At 37.9% G+C, this 20,032-nt stretch overlaps 2 protein-coding genes and 1 long non-coding RNA gene across 7 annotated transcripts in view; 1 reads left to right on the top strand and 2 right to left on the bottom strand.

The window, feature by feature from the left end:
• The window catches only part of LOC134804727 (period circadian protein), a 39,828-nt gene extending 26,588 nt beyond the window's left edge, over nucleotides 1–13,240 (bottom strand). For all 5 annotated transcript variants that reach the window (XM_063777918.1, XM_063777920.1, XM_063777921.1 and 2 more), the window contains exons 1-4: nucleotides 13,099–13,240; nucleotides 5,634–5,741; nucleotides 2,961–3,044; nucleotides 1,885–2,054 (exon numbers count right to left, since the gene is read on the bottom strand). In XM_063777918.1, the coding sequence (XP_063633988.1) occupies nucleotides 1,885–2,054; nucleotides 2,961–3,044; nucleotides 5,634–5,722 (343 nt within the window). In that variant the 5' untranslated portion in view covers nucleotides 5,723–5,741; nucleotides 13,099–13,240. The remainder of the gene's footprint in view (nucleotides 1–1,884; nucleotides 2,055–2,960; nucleotides 3,045–5,633; nucleotides 5,742–13,098) is intronic.
• The window catches only part of LOC134804931 (uncharacterized), a 181,165-nt gene that overhangs the window by 78,946 nt on the left and 82,187 nt on the right, over nucleotides 1–20,032 (top strand). The gene's annotated exons all lie outside the window — the stretch shown is intronic.
• Nucleotides 16,399–19,939, bottom strand: LOC134804673 (coatomer subunit gamma-2-like). The gene is made up of 2 exons (XM_063777789.1): nucleotides 19,312–19,939; nucleotides 16,399–18,570 (listed from the first exon to the last, which is right to left on the bottom strand). Exons 1-2 carry the CDS (start codon nucleotides 19,855–19,857, stop codon nucleotides 16,516–16,518), a joined length of 2,601 nt encoding a protein of 866 aa, XP_063633859.1. The 5' UTR covers nucleotides 19,858–19,939; the 3' UTR covers nucleotides 16,399–16,515.

Below are 20,032 nucleotides of genomic sequence, written 5' to 3'. Positions count from 1 at the left end.
CATAATACTCCAGTACTCTTCAACGGGCCGCAGTTCCGGACTATTTGGGGGGTTGCACACTTTTGGCACCACCACGATCCCATTTGCAGCATACCATTCCATCACTGGTTTTGAGTAGTGGCAACTGGCTAAATCTGGCCAAAACAAAGGTGGTGAGTCATGCTTTCTTATGAAAGGTAGCAAACGTTTCTGCAAACACTCTTTTCTATAAATATCGCCGTTTATTGTCCCGGTAGTAATAAACGGCCGACTTCTTTTCCCACAGCTACATATTGCTTGCCAAAGCAGGTACTTTTTTGGAAATTTCGAACGTTTTTTTAATTTACACTCTTCAGGGGCGTCTACTCTACTTAGGCTGGTATAGAACTCTTGCCCAGGAATTTGTTTAAAGTCACCTTTTATGTATGTTTCGTCGTCCATGACGACGCATGCAAATTTGGTTATGAAATTCTCATAAAGTTTTCGAGACCGTTTCTTCGCGGATGAGTTCTGTTTCGAGTCTCGATCTGGTGCTGCCTGGGCCTTATAACTCCTTAGGCCAGCCCTACGTTTCACTTTTTGAACATAGGACTGAGACATTTTAACTTTTTTAGCAACATCGCGAGACGAAATCTTAGGATTTGAGGCAAACATGTTCACCACCTTCTCGTCCTTTTTTTTATTCTTGACACCCTGCAAGCCTCCACTTCCTGGCTTCCGATCTATTGTTAGGTGCGCACGGAACTTTTTTAATACGCGACAAACCGTAGATTGAGGACATTTCAGTCGTTTCGCGATATCTCTGTAGCTCAGTAATGAATTTTCTACGTATTCGTGCAAAATTCGCTCGCGTTGTTGATGTTGTTTGCTCGACATTTTGACAACGAATAAACATAATTTAAAAAAACTTGATAACATATTAGGCCAGTGTCTTGTGACCAAGTAGGTGCCATAAAAGTTTGTATATCTCTATTATTTGCATAGCAATAGTCGATTGTACATGCCCCAGTTTTGGCGTGTTCAACCTTTATACAATAACCAAGCAAAATTTCATCGACTGAGGAATTAATGCATGGGTCTCCATACAACAACTTGCTTCGTTTACTACATTATATGTAGTACAATAAATATAGCAGTCACCCTAGTCCCGTTCGTGTAGATCAAATCCGAAGTCACAATAGTCTAATGCAGCGGTTGGCAACAGGCGGCCCGCCAATTTCTCTGACTATTTTGTATGTAATATTGATAAACGACAATATCTGATAAAGTCATAAATCGTCGGGTGACAAGCAAAAATCACTAACTAACACCATTGAAATTATTGGACAATAAACCGTGTTACAAGTGTAATAAAGTGCATTGTTACTTTAATTTACTGACGATTCACCACAACAAAGTTAAACATTGGAAAAAACCGGACAAGTGCGAGTCGGGTTCGCCCACCGAGGATTCCGTACTTTTTAGTATTTTTTGTTATAGCGGCAACAGAAATACATCATCTGTGAAAATTTCAACTGCCTAGCTATCACCGTTCATGAGATACAGCCTGGTGACAGACGGACGGACGGACGGACAGTGGAGTCTTAGTAATAGGGTGCCGTTTTTACCCTTTGGGTACGGAACCCTAAAAATTACCAAATGGCTGGCCCAATATTACAGGGTTCTATGTTACATTTTCAAGATAGTTGAAATTCGACTTAATGTCACTATGACAATGTTCAAATTTCAGTTCGATAAAAGTGAAACATAGAACCCTGTAATATTGGACCAGCGAAATGTCAGATCCATCACAACAATATTTGTGCATAAATTGTGCTTACCAGACTTTGTATGCACTTGATATCCTAGGTTCACAGACACCAGACAAAGGCAGAGTTAAACAGACAAATACAAAATGTCACTCACCATTTTCGAGTGCTTCCTCGACCTCTGTGACGGGGGCTGGGTTAGGAAGTCTGAATTCCACATCAGCTGGGATTTGGACAAGTTCTGTCTGGACGCAGGTCTGCTGCTTCTTTTTCTTTCCTTCTTTATCTTTCGTTCTTTTATCTGGTTGTTGACTGTTTAATGTATTGCTACAAAGTAAACGTTCGCTTTATTAGATTATAGAGTCTGTGCGGAAAGAGAAGAGTCGTGGAATGTATGGGGCCCAATACATGTCTTGCGTATTATGTTTAAAAATATTTAATTTGATTAATTTATAGAGTCGGACTAAGAAAAGTCTGCAGCGGATTTGATAGCCCACGCAGTGCAAATGTTATTAATAGGTACGTCATAATTTCATAGAAGTTTTGACATTTAAAATAACACTTTTACTGCGTGGGCTATCAAATCCGCTGCAGACTTTTCTTGGTTTGACGAATTGAATATTTTGTGTAAAAATATTTAAAACGGCTAGAGTTTTCAATATTTTTACACAAAATATTCAATCGTGGCTGAATGCCGAAGGTCTGTGCCTTGGATGCCTAACTGGTCAAGAAATGACAATATGGCGGATAAATGTTTGATATGTCACCGTATTTAATAATAGGGAATATTACGCGAAACGGCGAAATGGCGTAGGGGGCGCCACTACTACAATCCATCACAATCTGGGGGTTTACCGCGAAACAAGAAAATCTAAATTTCTTTATGTAACCTCTCTATCACTCTTGCATATTAGAGCGATAAAGAGGCAGATAACTAAAATTCGATTTTCGCGTTTCCCGGTCGGCCCTTTGTAAACAAATTGCCTTAAAGCGTCAAAATCATATTTTATTGTCTGTGAAAACTTGTCAAAAAACAGTTTAAGGCACATGCAGTATGTATGTATAAGTTACTCTATGGTTTGGTAGGACATTGCAGTAATATCCCCTTTAGTTTTTTCTTCGCAAGTGTGGTGAAAAACATTGTGTGTAACTCCGGGGGTAAGAAGCAGAGCATCAGAAGACATATCAAACTTCTCCTGTAAGGTACCTGTAGGTACAAGAAGTCCTACTAACCTGCTGCCAGACGTGGATTGCTTCCCACCATATCCACTGCTGCCACTTGAATTGCTTCCAGAGCGTGCTGACTTGGAGCTGTGACTGGAATTCAATAATAATACACATGAGTATTATCATAAATACACCGTGTCAATACGATATCGCGATACTTAAATGGTTCAAGAGCACGGAAAAATCGCTATGGCTTAGTAGAGTGCTAGAGATATCATTTTAGATAGATACAGTCAGCATTAGAAGTTCTTAGCTAAGCTGGGGGAGATGTTCAAAGTTTGCATACGATCTATTATCTTCACAATAAATTAAGATTTTCTTTATTTGTACCATTTGTCGACACATTTATCTGATCATTCGTTAACTTTATCGCAACAATTTATACGCAGGTACCTCCTATATTCGTGTAGGTATAATAACATATTTAATCCTGGGAAATTCGCTGTTCAAATAGTGACTTTGATGTTTAAAATTGCGCAAGCGTCGTATAGGTAGAAGTTATGCAACACACATCGGGGCTAGTGGTAAAAATTTACCAGAGTCAAAGAGATCCTGACCTGTTAACGTTAACTATCAAGCTGTTAACGAAAATAATTTTAAATATGATGCGCCTTGGAAGTTTGGAATACCTGATGAGTGTAACTAGTGAAAAAAATAAAGGGTTGCACTCCGGGAGTGCCGGCAGAAGTGAAAACTCAATGACATTGTAACAGTTTTTCGATCAGGTCACGTGTCCGTCTTACGTCTTACGAATCTTACGGTCACGTGACCTGTCGCGAGTTTAACATTTTTTCCCCATCACAAAAAGTGCACAGCGCCGCTAAAGAAGTTTTCACTTCAATAATATTTCGCTTTGCTATCTGCATTGAAACAAAATCTAAAATTACCACGGCAGATGTAATGTATACAGTCAACATAATTATGCAATACACCTTTCTTACCATAGGAAGAATGATATCATATGTTGCAATATTGGTTCATTGAATGTCATTATCTATTTGATGTTAACTGTACCAAATCGTATCTTTAGAAAAAATACATTTCACAGGTTTCTACATTTTAGGCACTACCTTTCGTCCGCGTAAGTTACACTGAAAAAAATATGAACTATCGAGCACACATTAAAGTGATTTCATTAAGATTAACTGCTAAATACAATATAAACAAATGTATGTATGTACGTACGTAACGTACGAACAATAAAATTTACTGCTTTGTTTGATAGGCTCATATGGAACTGTTTAAAGCACCTAAACGTTAATGCAATTTCAATTGTTTTAAACGATTTTCTCAGTGTATATACGAACCTAATAATATACTTTAATATCTACCCCCTAACCCCAAGGTGGTGAATTTCAAAAAATCCTTTCTTATAGAGTAACTTTTGAAGAACATGTTACAAATCACAACGTTTAGGTTGTGCACTGTCAGTCTATATGTACTTATGTAAGGAACTATTTTATAAAAATATATAAGGCTTACTATATGTAGTAAATGATTAACAACGTGAGGTCGTATCATTCGCGTAAGCAAAACGTGCAAAGCCATGCGAGCTCTTAGACTGGGTTTTATTTAATGCCACCGGCAGATACCGATGTCTATTGTGACGTAACAAACGGATCGTATTTATGTAGAGCTGGCGGCTTAGCACGGTCGCGTTTTTATCCCTTGTCACCATGCCTGTCACGTTCTAACAAGTATGTAAGTGCGAAAGGGACGCGCATAGTGATAGTCGATAAAAATGGAACCGTGCTGAGCCCGCTGCTCTCCCTGCGCATCGCCTAGCTAGGCGAACCGCAAAGCACTACAATTTTTACTTTAGTTTTGGAAATGAGAAAATCAATGAATTGCCTGTTAGGGGTTGTGCACAAATCACGCGAGGTGTTTTCGGCTACTTTTTGACCCCCTCGTCCCCCCTGGTGATATTTGGTGAGGTTTTTGGCTACCCCCCCTCCCCCCACACAACCTCACGTGTATTTTCTTGAAATTTTTTCATTCGACCTAATTTTAAGAAAAAATTTATTGTATACAGAAAATGTTGTTTATTTTTCTATTTTCGTTAAATAGACTCGCTATTTTGAAGTGCAGAGTGAAGATTTATGTTTAACGAAACCGAGAAAAAGTATCTACTCATGTGGTAGGTGTTTTTTTCATAGTTTCGTTCACTGTAGAAAAATACACGTGAGGTTTCCTTATACCCCCCCCTCCCCCAACGTGATCTATAGTGATTTTTTTATGACCCCCCACCCCCTATCGAACCTCGCGTGATTTGTGCACAAGCCCTTAATTGGTGTAAGCAATTAAGCATATTATGCTCAAAATTATAGCCATTAGGTTTTATCCAGGCGCTATACTTACTCTAACTGCTGGAACTTTCCACGCAGACGAAGTCGCGGGCAAAAGCTAATACTCTATAAGTCGTTACTGACGATTCACCACAACAAAGTTAAACATTGGAAAAAACCGGACAAGTGCGAGTCGGACTCGCCCACCGAGGGTTCCGTACTTTTTAGTATTTGTTGTTATAGCGGCAACAGAAATACATCATCTGTGAAAATTTCAACTGTCGAGCTATCACGGTTCGTGAGATACAGCCTGGTGACAGACGGACGGACAGCGGAGTCTTAGTAATAGGGTCCCGTTTTACCCTTTGGGTACGGAACCTTAAAAATACTTTACCTTCGTCTAGACTGACTGTTGCTACAGCTGTTAGAATAAGCTGAATCCGAAACTTTGGCATTGTTTTCGGAGTCATCGAGGTTGTCCATAGTAAGTTCGGTGGTGTATCTGCCGACAAAAAAAAATACAAACGTTAAATACGTTCGGAAAGGACAACCGCAATTCAGCAGGGTTGCTGAGTAGGTATAGTACCAGTAATAACATATACTAATCTATGGATAGTACGTACCACCAAAACAGCGGTTATTATTACCATCTGGCGAGTATTTACCAGCGGAAAGCATCTATTTTGCCCAATTAGGGTAATTCGTCAATAACTGGCCACTGTTTAATAACTTAATGTTTAATAAATTCAATTCACTTATATACAGAATTCATTTCTAGTATAAGGTGGCCAGTTATTGAAACCTTATACTAAAATGAATTATGTTTATAGGTGAATTAATAGAATTCATTTTTAGTATAAGGTGGCCAGTTATTGACGATTTACCCTACTACGTATAGGTACTGGTACAAGTATTTTCTAGGGCCCTAATCTAGGTTGGTCTCTAAGAAGTTTTCATGTATAGAAAAAGAAAGAATCGTGTCGTGTCTATACATCAACACTTTTAAAATCAAAATTGTCGATTTTCTAAGCTGTACATTTTTTCCAGAATCTATAAATGCCAATCGTCGTTAGTTAAAAGTTAGGAAGGTGTCCTAACACCGTTGTCTTGTAGCAGCACGGGATCTTGTATCAGTTGTATCTGCCCTCAGGGCCCCATTTTAAAAATCCACCCTATTACGGAGTAAATCTAAGTAAAAACACGTTAAAGCAAACCAGTGCCAACAACGCATGACCTTATGACGTAGGGCCGGCATTCAATACCCTCTCACCCCTCTCAGTCCTAGTTAGTCACGTTGTCCTGACACATTGCACGCGACCTGCGACCTTTACGACGGAGTGGCGTGGGTTCTCGCGAACACGTAACATCGATTAAGCCTTGAATAGATTGGGTATAGGTATGACTGTATGCTAAAGTATTTTACTTATCAAAAGGTGATTTTGCCTAATTAGTAATTCTAGTAATTAGTAGTAGTGTAGTCGGTGTAACTACACGAGCATAGCGGGTGGTGTGAAAATTGAATCTTGTGAGTTGCGAGGGTTTCAAGGCACGTGGGTTAATATATGTACTAACTGTAAAACATTACAAATCAGATCTAAATGAACACCATTAAATATTTATCATTCATAATTTATAATCAATTACACCGGCCAAAATGAGGAAACAACTCAAATTTGCTTGGGATTACTTTGCCACGTTTGTCGATAAAATACAACTTTATCAACAGTTTTTGAAGTATCAAGAGAGCCTTTACCAGTTATGCTCTACTTTCCTATAGTTCGTTTTTTTTAGCATTAGAAAGAACTTCGCAGAAGTAAGCTTGTGGTTCCAAATCCGGCAGTTTTAGCGGTAATAATTTGAAGTAAATTATATGTATTGACCATGCTACATTAGATAATTCAATAATTATTAACAATTAAAGAGCCTGATAAAAACTGTACGCTTGCTTCTGTGGAGTTCTTTCTAATGCTAAAAAAAACGAACTATAGGATAGCGGTGCCGTCATATAGCGGCCGTCTCCATACAAATACTACGACATCCATATTTAGCCGTATTATTTAGTATGGAGACGGCCGCTATATGACGGCACCGCTATCCTAGGAAAACCGAGCTTTAGTGTGGTGGAAAATATTAAATCCTCACTTTTTATCATACCTACGGCCCGCCTGTTGCTTTCTTCCGGTTAGAAACTTGGAACTGAGCTTACGACTCGGGCCGTACTAGGAGAAATTACGAAGTCTGAGGTAACAAATAATAAAAAAGAATTTCCTCCTTTTGGAATGTTGAAGTCTGTTAAAATGAAAACAAAACAGGCATCGCGGGGATACCTATAATTATTTCTTACGGGAAATATTTATGAAAGGAAACTATGTAAACGGATTATATCGTGTATAATCTATCTATCTAATACCTTTAAACGAGCTATTCTTGTTTATTTATATATATATATACAGGGTGTCCCATAAGTGACACGTCACAGTGACACTGGAGGTAGACCAAGCCAAGAGGACCCAAACCAACTTAACATGACCCCAGTAAAAGTGGCACGGTTTTCGAGTTATTGCCAAATTAAGGTTTTTCGTGAATTTTGACCGTTTTTAACATTGTTAGTGCCAGTGTGCACTCGGAAAGGTCTCGAAGTTAGTTATTTTTATGTGTACGGCATCATGAATAGTTAATTAAGATGACAGAATAGGTATTTTATCGATACACAATGTAAAATGCTAAAAAGTACTGGTTTAATCTTGAATTAAATTCACAGCGAAACATTAATTTCAACTTTGACCACCGGTCGTGAAAAAGAATTACTAGAAAAGTAATAAGCAAATAACGTCAAAATATTGAGCATGTTATGCAGTTTCAAAAATGGTATAACACATGTACCTTCCTACAATAAAATATGAATTATTATCATCTTTCGAAAGCCTCATAAAAAATAAGTTAAAACTTGGAAATCTGCAATCCGTTGCTACTTAGTAAAAATAACGATTTATGTTAAGATATTTCATTCTAGATACAGAAATAAAAAAACTCCTATTCAGTATTTGCCGAATGCCTAAAAGAAAGAGATGGAAAATTCTTATCTCCCTTTTTAAGGATATATCATTGAGTTGATAAAGGTTCAAAGAAAATAATACAGGTTGAAGTTTGAAAGGGTAGGTTGAAATAATTTTACAATAGGTGCTCCAATTGCTTTTCTCCGGCTAGTATGCATGCTTGACACCGTATTGTAAAACTTCAAGTTAACTTTCTTAAATTAATTTCGGATATGTTTCGTGCTGCCTCGAACATGCCGTCGTAGTTCCTCTTCGGACCTTTATGGGGTTGGATTAAAATGTATCTTTTACGTATCCCCAATAAAAAAATCTAATGGATTTAGGTCCGGGGAACGTAGGCCATGCCACTGGTACCAGTCGGCCGATCCATCTTCTGGAGCTGGAACCACAGCAAGATGGCTGCCCAGAACACTACGCTCGCGATGTCCGCGACCACCTCACACAGAAATTCCCAAATGGATCAGCCGATTGGGACCAGTGGCATGGCCGCCGCGTTCCCCGGACATTAGATTTTTTTCATGTCCGGGGAATGCTTAAAATGCTTAAAAGATAAAGTTTACTCCGTGCCAATAAGGTCCCAAGAGGAACTACGGCGGCGCATGTTCGAGGCAGCACGAAACATATCCGAACTTAATTTAAGGAAATTAACTTGAAGTTTTACAAGACGATGCCAAGCGTGCATACGAGCTCGGGAAAAACAATTCGAGCACCTATTCTAAAATAAAATTACTTTAAAAAATTGATTGAACTTGAACCTGCAGTATTTTATTTTCTTTGAACCTTTATCAACTCAATGATATCCTTAAAAAGGGACATAACCATTTTCCATCTCTTTCTTTTAAGCATTCGGCAAATACTGAATAAGGGTTTTTTTTTATTTCTGAATCCAGAGTTAGATATCTCAACTCTCAACATAAATCGTTATTTTTACTAAAAGTAGCAACGGATTGCAGAGTTCCTAGTTTTCACTTATTTTTTATGAGGCTTTCGAAAGATGATAATAATTCCTATTTTATTGCAGGAAGGTACATGTGTTATACCATTTTTGAATCTGCATAACATGCTCAATATTTTGACGTTATATGACAATATTTGCTCATTACTTTTCTAGTAATTTTTTTTCACGACAGGTGGTCAAACTCGAAATTAATATTTCGCTGTGAATTTAATTCAAGATTAAACCAGTACTTTTTTGCATTTTACATTGTTTATCGATAAAATACCTATTCTGTTATCTTAATTAACTATTCATGATGCCGTACACATAAAAAAAAATAACTTCGAGACCTTTCCGAGTGCACACTGGCACTAACAATGTTAAAAACGGTCAAAATTCATGAGAAACCTTAATTTGGCAATAACTCAAAAACCGTGCCACTTTTACTGGGGTCATGTTAAGTGGGTTTGGTTCCTCTTGGCCTGGTCTACCTCCAGTGTCACTGTGACGTGTCACTTATGGGACACCCTGTATATTTCGGGGATCTCGGAAACGGCTATAACGATTTCGATGAAATTTGCTATATGGGGGTTTTCGGGGGCGATAAATCGTTCTAGCTAGGTCTTATCTTTGGGAAAACGCGCATTTTCGAGTTTTTATATGTTTTCCGAGCAAAGCTCGGTCTCCCAGACATTGGGATTAATGAGATTAAAAAATATCCAAGCTTGGGATCCCGTAGTCCATCTAATAAGGGAACGAGTAAGACATAGGACTGGGAGACCATAGTGTGGACATTTTAAATAGTATAGTAGTGTTACTTAAAATAGTTGTACCTAATGTATATTTAACTAGCCTTATGTTGGCCTTATGACCCTATTTAGCATGCATAACCAGCCTTAAGAGGAAAGGGGAGGGCCGTTTCTCCATACAAACGTAGTCTCCATTTTCCTCCCTGGATATTGACATAATAGAAAATATGTCTACTTAATTGAATGTATATTAACCATAGCTATGCCCCTACGTTTGATTTATTTTTTATTTTTTGATTATTGTAAAAACTCGAGCAAAAACTTTCATACAATTTTTTAAATGCTCCTAACTCTTATTATAATAAAATATTCAAGGGCATAGTTGTGGTTGATATACAACAAATTGTGTCAAAAATTTTTCAATAATGTCAGAGAGGAAAATGAGGACTATGTTTGTATGAAAAGGCGAATTCGGTCCTCCACTTTAGTCTTAAAAATTTATAGTTTTGGCTTCATTATTTTTGTATGTGGGTAGTTTTGCACATTGTAATTTTAGGAGAGGTGAATATATATTTTACCTCAGTGTCCTGTTGACCGCACACACTTTAAAAGGTAGAAACGTAGGGGTGTATTTTAGATTCATCATATATGCAATACAAACCATTTGTTCATACTTTTATTTCACGAGTAACTATTGCAGTAACTGAAGACAATTAGAAAATATTTATTTTGGACGGATTATTTCTTCTGTTATAATCTCGTCTGTTATGTAGTCGGGTCATTCTAAGTTAAGAGGTATTAACGGTGTCCATGATAAATATCCATACTTTTCTTAAACAATTTAAATAAATTATGGTAATTTCCCTTAAAAGATTGCATTTCCTCTATAGACAGTCAATTTCAATTTATTTATTAATTCAGTTTTGTCACAATTGCACCTCAATGCAAAATGTCACTCCCCTGGCCTGTCCCTTTGCAGGTTTTTCAATTAATCAGTAATTTTATCCAGATGTAATTCCCATAAATCCGTTAAATTTAGTATACTTCATAAATTAAAACAAATATTGATTGTAATGTTATGAATAAAATCCTTTAAATTTTTCTTTTTCATAAAAAATATTTATGTTATATTTTGTCCCCCATATTCTATGTCTCCTACCCTGGCCATTATGTAATTGTAAAAATATTGGATTTATTATTTTAATTATTGCCATTTTAATCCCAATAGCAATGCATTTCATTCAATACTAACAACCAACTCTGCGACAGTCATCTTTTGGTTCCGATTGTCAGTCATTTTGATCATTGACCTCTTTACTTGACAATGTTGTTTTATGAAAGTGGTATCTCCCCTGGTCAGTTTTATTTCAAATTTATTGATATAAATACTTAATTGTATTTGTAAATTTACTATAGTTTATGCATAGATTATATAAATACTTTATTTTAATTATTTATAATAAATATTTTCACAATTATATCTGATTTGACATGAAAAAGTCACTCCCCTGGTGTCTTTCCCCTGGCGCATAATTTTCCAAAATGTACAGTGGAGGTATGAATTCTTGTTTAAATGAATCATTACACTTTAATTTGCTCGAATTTGTAAGACGGCTGGTCAAAATTTCGATTCTGTTTATGTTTATAAAGAGATCAGGGGAGAGACCCTTCTCTCTTTATTACATAGAAAAAGTACGGTCTCTCCCCTGGTGCCTTCTAAAATGGTAAATAATTAAAAAAATGACTGATTAGCTTACAAATATACATAAAAGAGTTGTTTCAATAAAAATATTGTATAATTAGATCAAAATTTTAACATTTATGTTGTGCCACTTTTTCATATAAGCGATTACCTCTTAACTTAGAATGACCCAGTCCTTTTTACATGTCGCAGAATATAAGAAATTGCTATCTGCATATATATGCAGTAAAATATAGGGACAGTGCGGACAATTACCATAATGGCACCACCTTTATAATAAAATATATGTAGCGGGTGAGAGTACAGGCACTCTCATACATTTGGCACATATCAGTGAAGTAGGAAAGAGTACCTACAGTGAAAATGCATCTAACCCACTTCCTTTTCTTTATTTTATCTTACTTGATTTTTCTATGGAGGTCCCCGACTAACCTTTCCAATAGAAAATGATAATATTGTATTTTTTGTGATAATTAGGTACATTAATGAGAACAGCCAAGATCCAGCACCATTCTGTGACTGATAATTGTTACTTTCCTTTACTTTAACTTGACCACACTGCTATGAAATTAAAACGTTGTTAGGGTCTGATCAGAAAGAGAAAAGTTGTGGAATGTATTGAGCGCCATACATTCCAGGACTCTTCTCTTTCTGCACAAACTCTACCAATCACTACTGATAATAGGTATATACCCTTTTGACTGCCATAAATATACATATACCGTGTACAAACTGTTCAGATTTAGTTTATTAAGCAGCTGGATTTACAGCTCGCATGTATAGGTACAGTATATTACAGTCTTTGGAGTTCCGAGTGATTATTGCATAGTGTAGATACTTGGTAAGCTTTCTAAGGTTGGCTGAATCTTATAAAAGTACTTAATCCAGTAAATAATATCAAAATGTTTCAGTTGATTTCCTTAATTAACACTTTAATCAAGTCAAAGGTTTTTCCTTAATTAAGTCAAAGTATATATGACATTTGTTTGCTATAATTTTTAATTAGGCACAGATTTTAATAATTTTACAGTTTATTTTTTTTGAGTCAGTGCATTCATATGGCTAAAACTTGAAACTATATTTTTCTTTTTATTGTCAACTATATTAAAAAAATCTATAAGAAAAAAACATGTTATATTATACTTATAGTTCGGTTTTTAGCATTAGAAAAAATGTAAACAATCTTGACATGTATTTTTATTGATATCACTTTATAAAAATCAGTAACTATAAAAGCAAAAGAATGTAAATCATATTAGATCCAAGTTAAAAGTACGATTAAGTATCTAGTCGTTGTAAGTGTAAATTTATATAAAAGTTCATATTAGGGAGGTATGTTTTATTTATTCACATTACAGTTTTACCATCCTACCATATTATAAAATTGTACAACAAAAAGTGCAAAAAGTACCTACCTTTATTCATTAATTTTAAAAATCCACAACTTGATTGTAAGTTAACTAGTTATAACTTTTGTCCTGCATTAGTTTATTTATTCACTATTGCCCTCCATAATGTTCTTGATATGAAGTCAAACACATAACTAACACGATTTTAGTCTCAATTTCGAAGTACGAATAACAAAATCCAAACGCGAATCGTCATCGCGCCAACGTGTTTGTTGCTATTGGTATTTCTATATGCTACTTTAACTTTAGTAGTGATGTGCCATACATTATAAAAAGTGGAATTATCGATAAAACGTAACACGCTTTCAGAGATGATTGGCATTTCTTTTTCCGCTTGCCTTGTTTAATCAGCCAGAATTAATGCGAGTACAGTACCCGGCGATAAATATTGCACATCGGTCTTTAGAAAGGGAATATTGGTGACAACGAGAGAGAAAGAGACAACGCTCTACGAAGCCGAAATTCCGATGTGCAATGTTTATCGCCGGGTACTGTATGTTAATGAGAGACAAAATTTTGTTACAATTTATGAGGAATAATTATACATGAACATACATTTTCTAATTATGCACGATTTTTTGGAACACTTTTTTTTTTGAGATTCAAATGTTTCTAATAAACCCTTTTAAATTTCTACTCTTTTTTGTCAGACTATAGGATATTTTTTTTTTTTTTTTTTTTTTTATATTAGGGGACATCTTACACAGATCAAACCTAGCCCCAAACTAAGCAAAGCTTGTACTATGGGTACTAGGCGACGATATACATACTTGTATAGATAAATACATACTTATATACATAGAAAACAACCATGACTCAGGAACAAATATTAGTGTTCATCACACAAATAAATGCCCTTACTGGGATTCGAACCCAGGACCATCGGCTTAGGGGCTGTCCATAAATTACGTCATCGATTTTTGACGATTTTTGACCCCCCCCCCCCCTATAATCATCCAAAAATCATGCTTCAAAAGCCCCCATTTCCTCCTACTTCATGCTACCGTCATCCGATGTCCAGACCCCCCCCCCCCCTAATTTGAAATGACGTAATTTATGAATAGCCCCTTAGCAGACAGGGTCACTATCCACTAGACCAGACCGGTCGTCAATTTGTAATAAGTATTCGTTTTTATCTTTTTTTTTTTCATTATTCAGCTCATATGTATTTTAAAATATACCCCGACACAACTGCTTTTATTTCTACCAATCATAGAAAGTAAGTAAGAAACGAACGCGAGTGTGGAGTCGAGATCGCAGATCTGCGAAATTGACTCCACACCCGTGTTCGCGGCTTCGCGCCGCGATTCGCGCACGAGTGTGGAGCGGGCTCTACATGTTGAAATTCGTAAATTACAGGGTTGGCTGTAAGACGTTTAAAATTATTCGATCCCTATACTTTCATCTTAGAGGATATAACCAACGGAGACGCCATGTCTAAAATTTTCGGTACAAAATAGTCTGGCGTTTTTTGCGGGGGAGGGGCACATCAAATGTATAGGTACGTCATGTCAGATAAACGTCAGTCCATACATATGGTTGACATGTGGTTGACCATTGGCCGCCTTTTTTCGACAGAGGGGAACGCCTGTTAATGGCGGCTCCATTGTTAATTACTCCGAGACTTTCATAGATACGTACTGTCAAGCGTGGACTGTAGCATTTATTTATGTTTGTTCTCCGTGAAGTGTAGAAACCGCAGTCTGGAACGCGCCGGCCGCTGTGTTGCCTCGAAGTCCGCTTTTACCTCCAATTTACCGGGATATGTTTATGTGAAATAAAAACACATATTTGAATTTAATTACTGGAGAGTGTTGCAAGCTAGGTGCTTGAGTGGGTGAGTGAAAGTCTCTGAATAAGCAACCAAGGCTGGGCTTTATATAGGGAAATATCCCGCCGTAGGTACTTTTTCACTAACTAGTGGGTGTTACATGGAGTCAGTTTTATTTATTTCGGCAATCACATTAATCTATTACAATTTATTAAAAACAGTGATTCAAGACTTAAAACTAGGCACATAACATTCCACACAAAACATAACATGATATAAACACACAAAATACACGACAGAAATATATTATTATTATTTTCACGTTTTTTACACTTCACTCTATTAATACCTATTCGCGACACATACATACGGTCGAAACTCGGAAAACATAATGGTACTTCCGCAGTCGAGTAATAAAAAACATGACTACGATAGTATTTTAATATTTTTCCATTCACAGGGTTTCATCGACAAATCATTGACATCACTGCGGTTCACGCTTAAAAACACGTGAGCCGGCTGGGTAGCGTGGCCAATGAGAGAGATGGACTATATAATTGTATCACTTGTGGGACTGAGAGAAATTATGAGATTCGTGGACGTTCAGTTCAATAATACTCAGAAATAGCTTGTTACGTTTAATGTATTAAAGTCAGTTGGTACCTAGTATGACATAATAAAGTAAATTGGAAAATTAAATACCTACCTAATTCTGGTTTCCGGTTCATCATTATCTATTATAAACCCTATTAGTTAATTAGAGACCCGATTTGGACACCGAGACATTTTAAGAGATAAACATTAACATTATGGGTCAGGGGCTCCCAAACTGTGCACCGTGAGGCAATCCTCTTCACCGTGTTAAGTATGTACTTACCTATCAATTTCGAATAGCCTAGCTAGGTTAGGGTGCCGAGATTACATAATTTTAAACTTCCAAGTGCGCCGCGGACTGATAAAGATTGGGAACCCCTGTTATAGTATAGGTAATACTATAATCAGCGCATGTACTTACAGCTGTTAGGGTGGTATTCCACCTATCCAATTTCTTTGTCCAATGTGTATTGCGTCTCACATTTTGCTTTAATGAGAGTGAGACGTACTGACATTGGACAAAGAAATAGTACAGGTGGCATACTACCCTTAGATTAGAAATCGTCCGAAATGTATTAAATCCAAGGAAACCTGCATCATAAATACCTATCTTTAAAATTTCGAATCTTAGCCCAATTTGTAATAGAGTTGAATTTTATTAAGCTGACCGTTTAGGACTTGAGCTGTCGTAGTCCTAAACAGTCAGCTTAAAAAAATTCAAAACGGTCAGACTCAGTACATTAGGTATATATGGAGACTGACTGTCGAAAGTTGATGTTTGACTAACTCAGTTACCGAGAAATATAGCGCCATCTACTTTAGCTGCCAAACTCCAGGGTGCGATTATTACCTACTTTACTACAATTAACGACTTTTTGCAAAAAAGGAATGGGGGTTACTAATAAAACTCCAAATTTCGATTTAAAAAATCATATCCTATTAGTTAAAATATATGTATATCTACTTTAACAAGAAAATTTATTCTTATGACGTATTTACATATCGCAAATATTTTATAGGTAATCTACATAAATACAGTAAGAAAAAAAATTAGAAGCTTAACCGACTGCTACTAACATAAGAGTGGCGATGTCGTCTCGAGGTGAGCGCACGGCCAGCTGCATAGTGACGGTGCCTTGGGCGGCTACCAGGCGGGCCCTTATTAGCGCCGGGGAGCCCTCCCTCCACAATCCACCGCCTCGGATTTCTTTCACTGCATCAGACCCTCCAGCTATAGCCGCTTTAGGTAAACCTAAATGAGTACAAACCGCTAAGGCGGCTTCACCCACGTCTCGCTGAGACAATTCAAATGTATCGCAGGCTTCCGCTGCGGTCGACGCCCTCTCCCATGATGAATCCCACTCGTCGGATGCCGCTCTGGTTCGGAACTGATCAGCACATGCTATCTCGACCTCTTCTAAAGGATATGTATCAGCGTACCCTTCTCTGGAATCGGGTAGTCCGGTTGTGGGATCACAATCGCGAACTACGAACTCGAGAGTGGCGCCAAATGTACCAAGCGTCTCAATGGGGCTTTGCGGAAACTCTAAAATACAGAATATGCTTCCCTGCTTGTCGTAAGGAAGTTGTTCGCAGGCGACTTCTCCAAGAATCTTGTAACCAGGTGCAGGGTCTAGGCGTATATGAACCTTTTCCAAAATCTGGTCACTGAGTGTATTAAGGCATTCGAATTGAAGTATTAAATGGCGAGCATAGACGTGTTTAACACAACGAACTCTGTACTCTGTCTCGGGCTCAGTTAAATCAACTGCCTCACATGTCTTAAACAAGGGTCCAAATACTTCTACTCCAGGAATCACCTTTAATTGGTCAGCATACTGCTCTTCACGAGAAACCGTGATGAGTTTCCGAGGTTCTATTTCTACAGGGGATTCCGTAACTTTCTGAGGTTTTTCCACTGTAGGTACTGAATCAATATTAAATGGCTCTCCAGGCATAGTGGCCAGATGGTCTCGAAGTGCTATTTCTAAAAGCACCACGTTTGGTACCGGCACATTAATTATGAATTCATCAATAAGCTGACGGTTCTCAGAGTCCAAAATGGCGCTGTAACATATCGCTCGGTCGCGTACTTCGTCATCATCGTCTAATTGACACCGAGCTAGAAGTACTCTTACATTAGGAAGTAATTCTGGGCGCACCGCCCCAAACTTAGCGACAGCTGAAACTGCAGCGGCACGCACCGGTCCCGACTCCAAAATCACACGGTTATAAATGTATCTTATGTACCTGGATGGTTGCCTAGCTTTTGGTCCTTCACGTCCTAATACATGCAATATACGCACGGCCAGTGAGACGTGTTCACAGTCCTCAATAAATTCACATAGGTGCGCCAAACCAGTTTCTTTAGCATCAGGATTTTCTTCGACAAGCGCAATGATTGCATCAGCTATAGCTGTCTTATATTGAACGCCACCTTCGTCACGAAGCATTCCTGCCAGAAAGGCCGCGAGAGACTGATGTTTTCTTGGGTACTTTGAACATAATTGGCGAATGGCACGGACTACCACGATCTTGAACTCATCAGATATTTCAGACATGAAGCTCGAAATTTGTTTCATCAGACGGTCAATAGAGCTTTCTGCGCCCGTGGCAAGGAGAGTCGTGACGGCCAAGGTAGCGACGGATCGATTGGGGTCCGTTATCAAATTTTCTAAATCCAGTGCACAAGTGGTAACAGCACTTGGATGTTTGGCTGTAAGTCTAGCCAAGGTCCGAGCGCCGGCTAGTCGTAGTGCGGCCTTTGAGGAGCCACAGAAGCTTTGAAGTACAGATACAGCCTGTGCGAGGTCTCTAGGAGACTGCCTCAGATTCACAAGCGCATGAGCAGCCTCATATACTACTATTTCAGATGGATGACGTAAACATGATTCAATGAATTCCAAGTGTTGTTCAGTATTGTCGGTTTGATTTTCCTCAGCAAGTTTAGCGGCTTGGCGAATCAAAAGTGATAGTGCATATGGCGACGTAAGATGGGAGTGAGACAATTTCGTGACCAGCTTGACGGTGGACAACCGATCGTTGCGCCGAGCTCCCGCAACAACTGCCAGTGCATGGTAGGACACCATAACGTTGCTAGATGATATTGCCTCCTGTAAAAAAATGTGTATAAAAATACAGACTGTTATTACAACTGATATTGCCTGTTTCCAACAATCTTTAAGAAAATTGTTGAGAAGTATGAAATTTCTATGCTACATTAACCATTCATATTTTATGCTGCTGTCAAAATTAGCCCTTGAAAAATTGCCTAAGCATATTAAAGGTTAAGTTGAATTGATAAACATAACTACTATTAAAAAAGTGGATGAAAAACACTCCCTTAGTGTAATCGCTAGTGAGAATATAGTTCAGAGCGGGTAACAACTATAAATTTTTAGTATGCTATTGGGCGATCCTCGGTCATGAGGGAATGATGAAGAAGAAGATTGCGCATTATATTGGGATCCCCAAACTGCCGGGAGACAGTGGCGCAGACCATTTTAAGTAGCCCATATGTTTCAAATACATTTATTTACATTAAATGTCTTGGGTCACAGAGTTGCATATGTGTAATAAATTACAACTTAATTGGTCCAGTAGTTTCAGAGCAAATAGGCTGTCATCAATTTATGTTTCACTGATGGGCAACAGGCGGCTTTCACTTCAGGGGGCTGCGGGCCCCTCTGACTATTTTGTATGTAATATTGTCGAACTACAATGTCTGATAAAGTCACACGTATTAACAAAGTGCGGCCCGCGTCAACTTCGTTAAACTACTATGTGGCCCATGGCTGCTAAAAGGTTGCCGACCGCTGAATAAGACCATTAGTAGTGTAGGAACAATTATATACCTGAGCTTCATTTACCCATCTGCGAACAAGGTCTGGGTTAGTCCCAGACAAGTGTAAGGCTGACACAAGCGCTGCAGAGCTCACTGCTGGATTTTTATCTACTACGGCCTGCTTCATATAGCGCTCAATGGCTTGCAGCATTGTGCTGTCCGTAATAGTGCACAGAGCTCGGATTGCAGCAGCCCGGTACAAGTCCTCTTTGCCAGTCATATCCTTGGTAAGTGATGATGTCACTATAATCACATCTTGCGCCATGGAACTAAGCTCCTTGATACACAGATAAACCAGCCGGCGGAGCATCACATCCTTGGATTGGAACAGTTTCGTTGTTGCAAAGAACATGTCTGTTGCTTCTTGAGTGGTTAGTTTCTCGCCTTGATTCAGCAAATATAGTATTTTAGACAAAATCAAAATGCATTTTCTTGGGTTAACTGGTGTCGAATTAAAATATCTGGCCTCTTGGATAAGTGTAGTTTTGTCCAAGTTTTGGAAAAGATTTCCGCCTCCTTCTTCTTCTTCTTTCTTATCTCGACGGAAAGAACTCATGTTTTTCGAGTAATATTCGGAGAATAACTATTTTTGTAGAATAATCAACACAACTCAAAAGAAATCATTTGCTAAAGAAAACCATAAATAATTACAACCATAAACAGCTATACCAAGTGTCAACACGTCAACATAAAGTCTGGAGTACACGACGAGAACAAAAATGTCTATTGCC

The sequence above is a fragment of the Cydia splendana genome, chromosome Z, assembly GCF_910591565.1.
Source record: "Cydia splendana chromosome Z, ilCydSple1.2, whole genome shotgun sequence".
Lineage (NCBI taxonomy): Eukaryota > Metazoa > Arthropoda > Insecta > Lepidoptera > Tortricidae > Cydia > Cydia splendana.
This window is presented reverse-complemented; position numbering and strand designations above follow the sequence as displayed.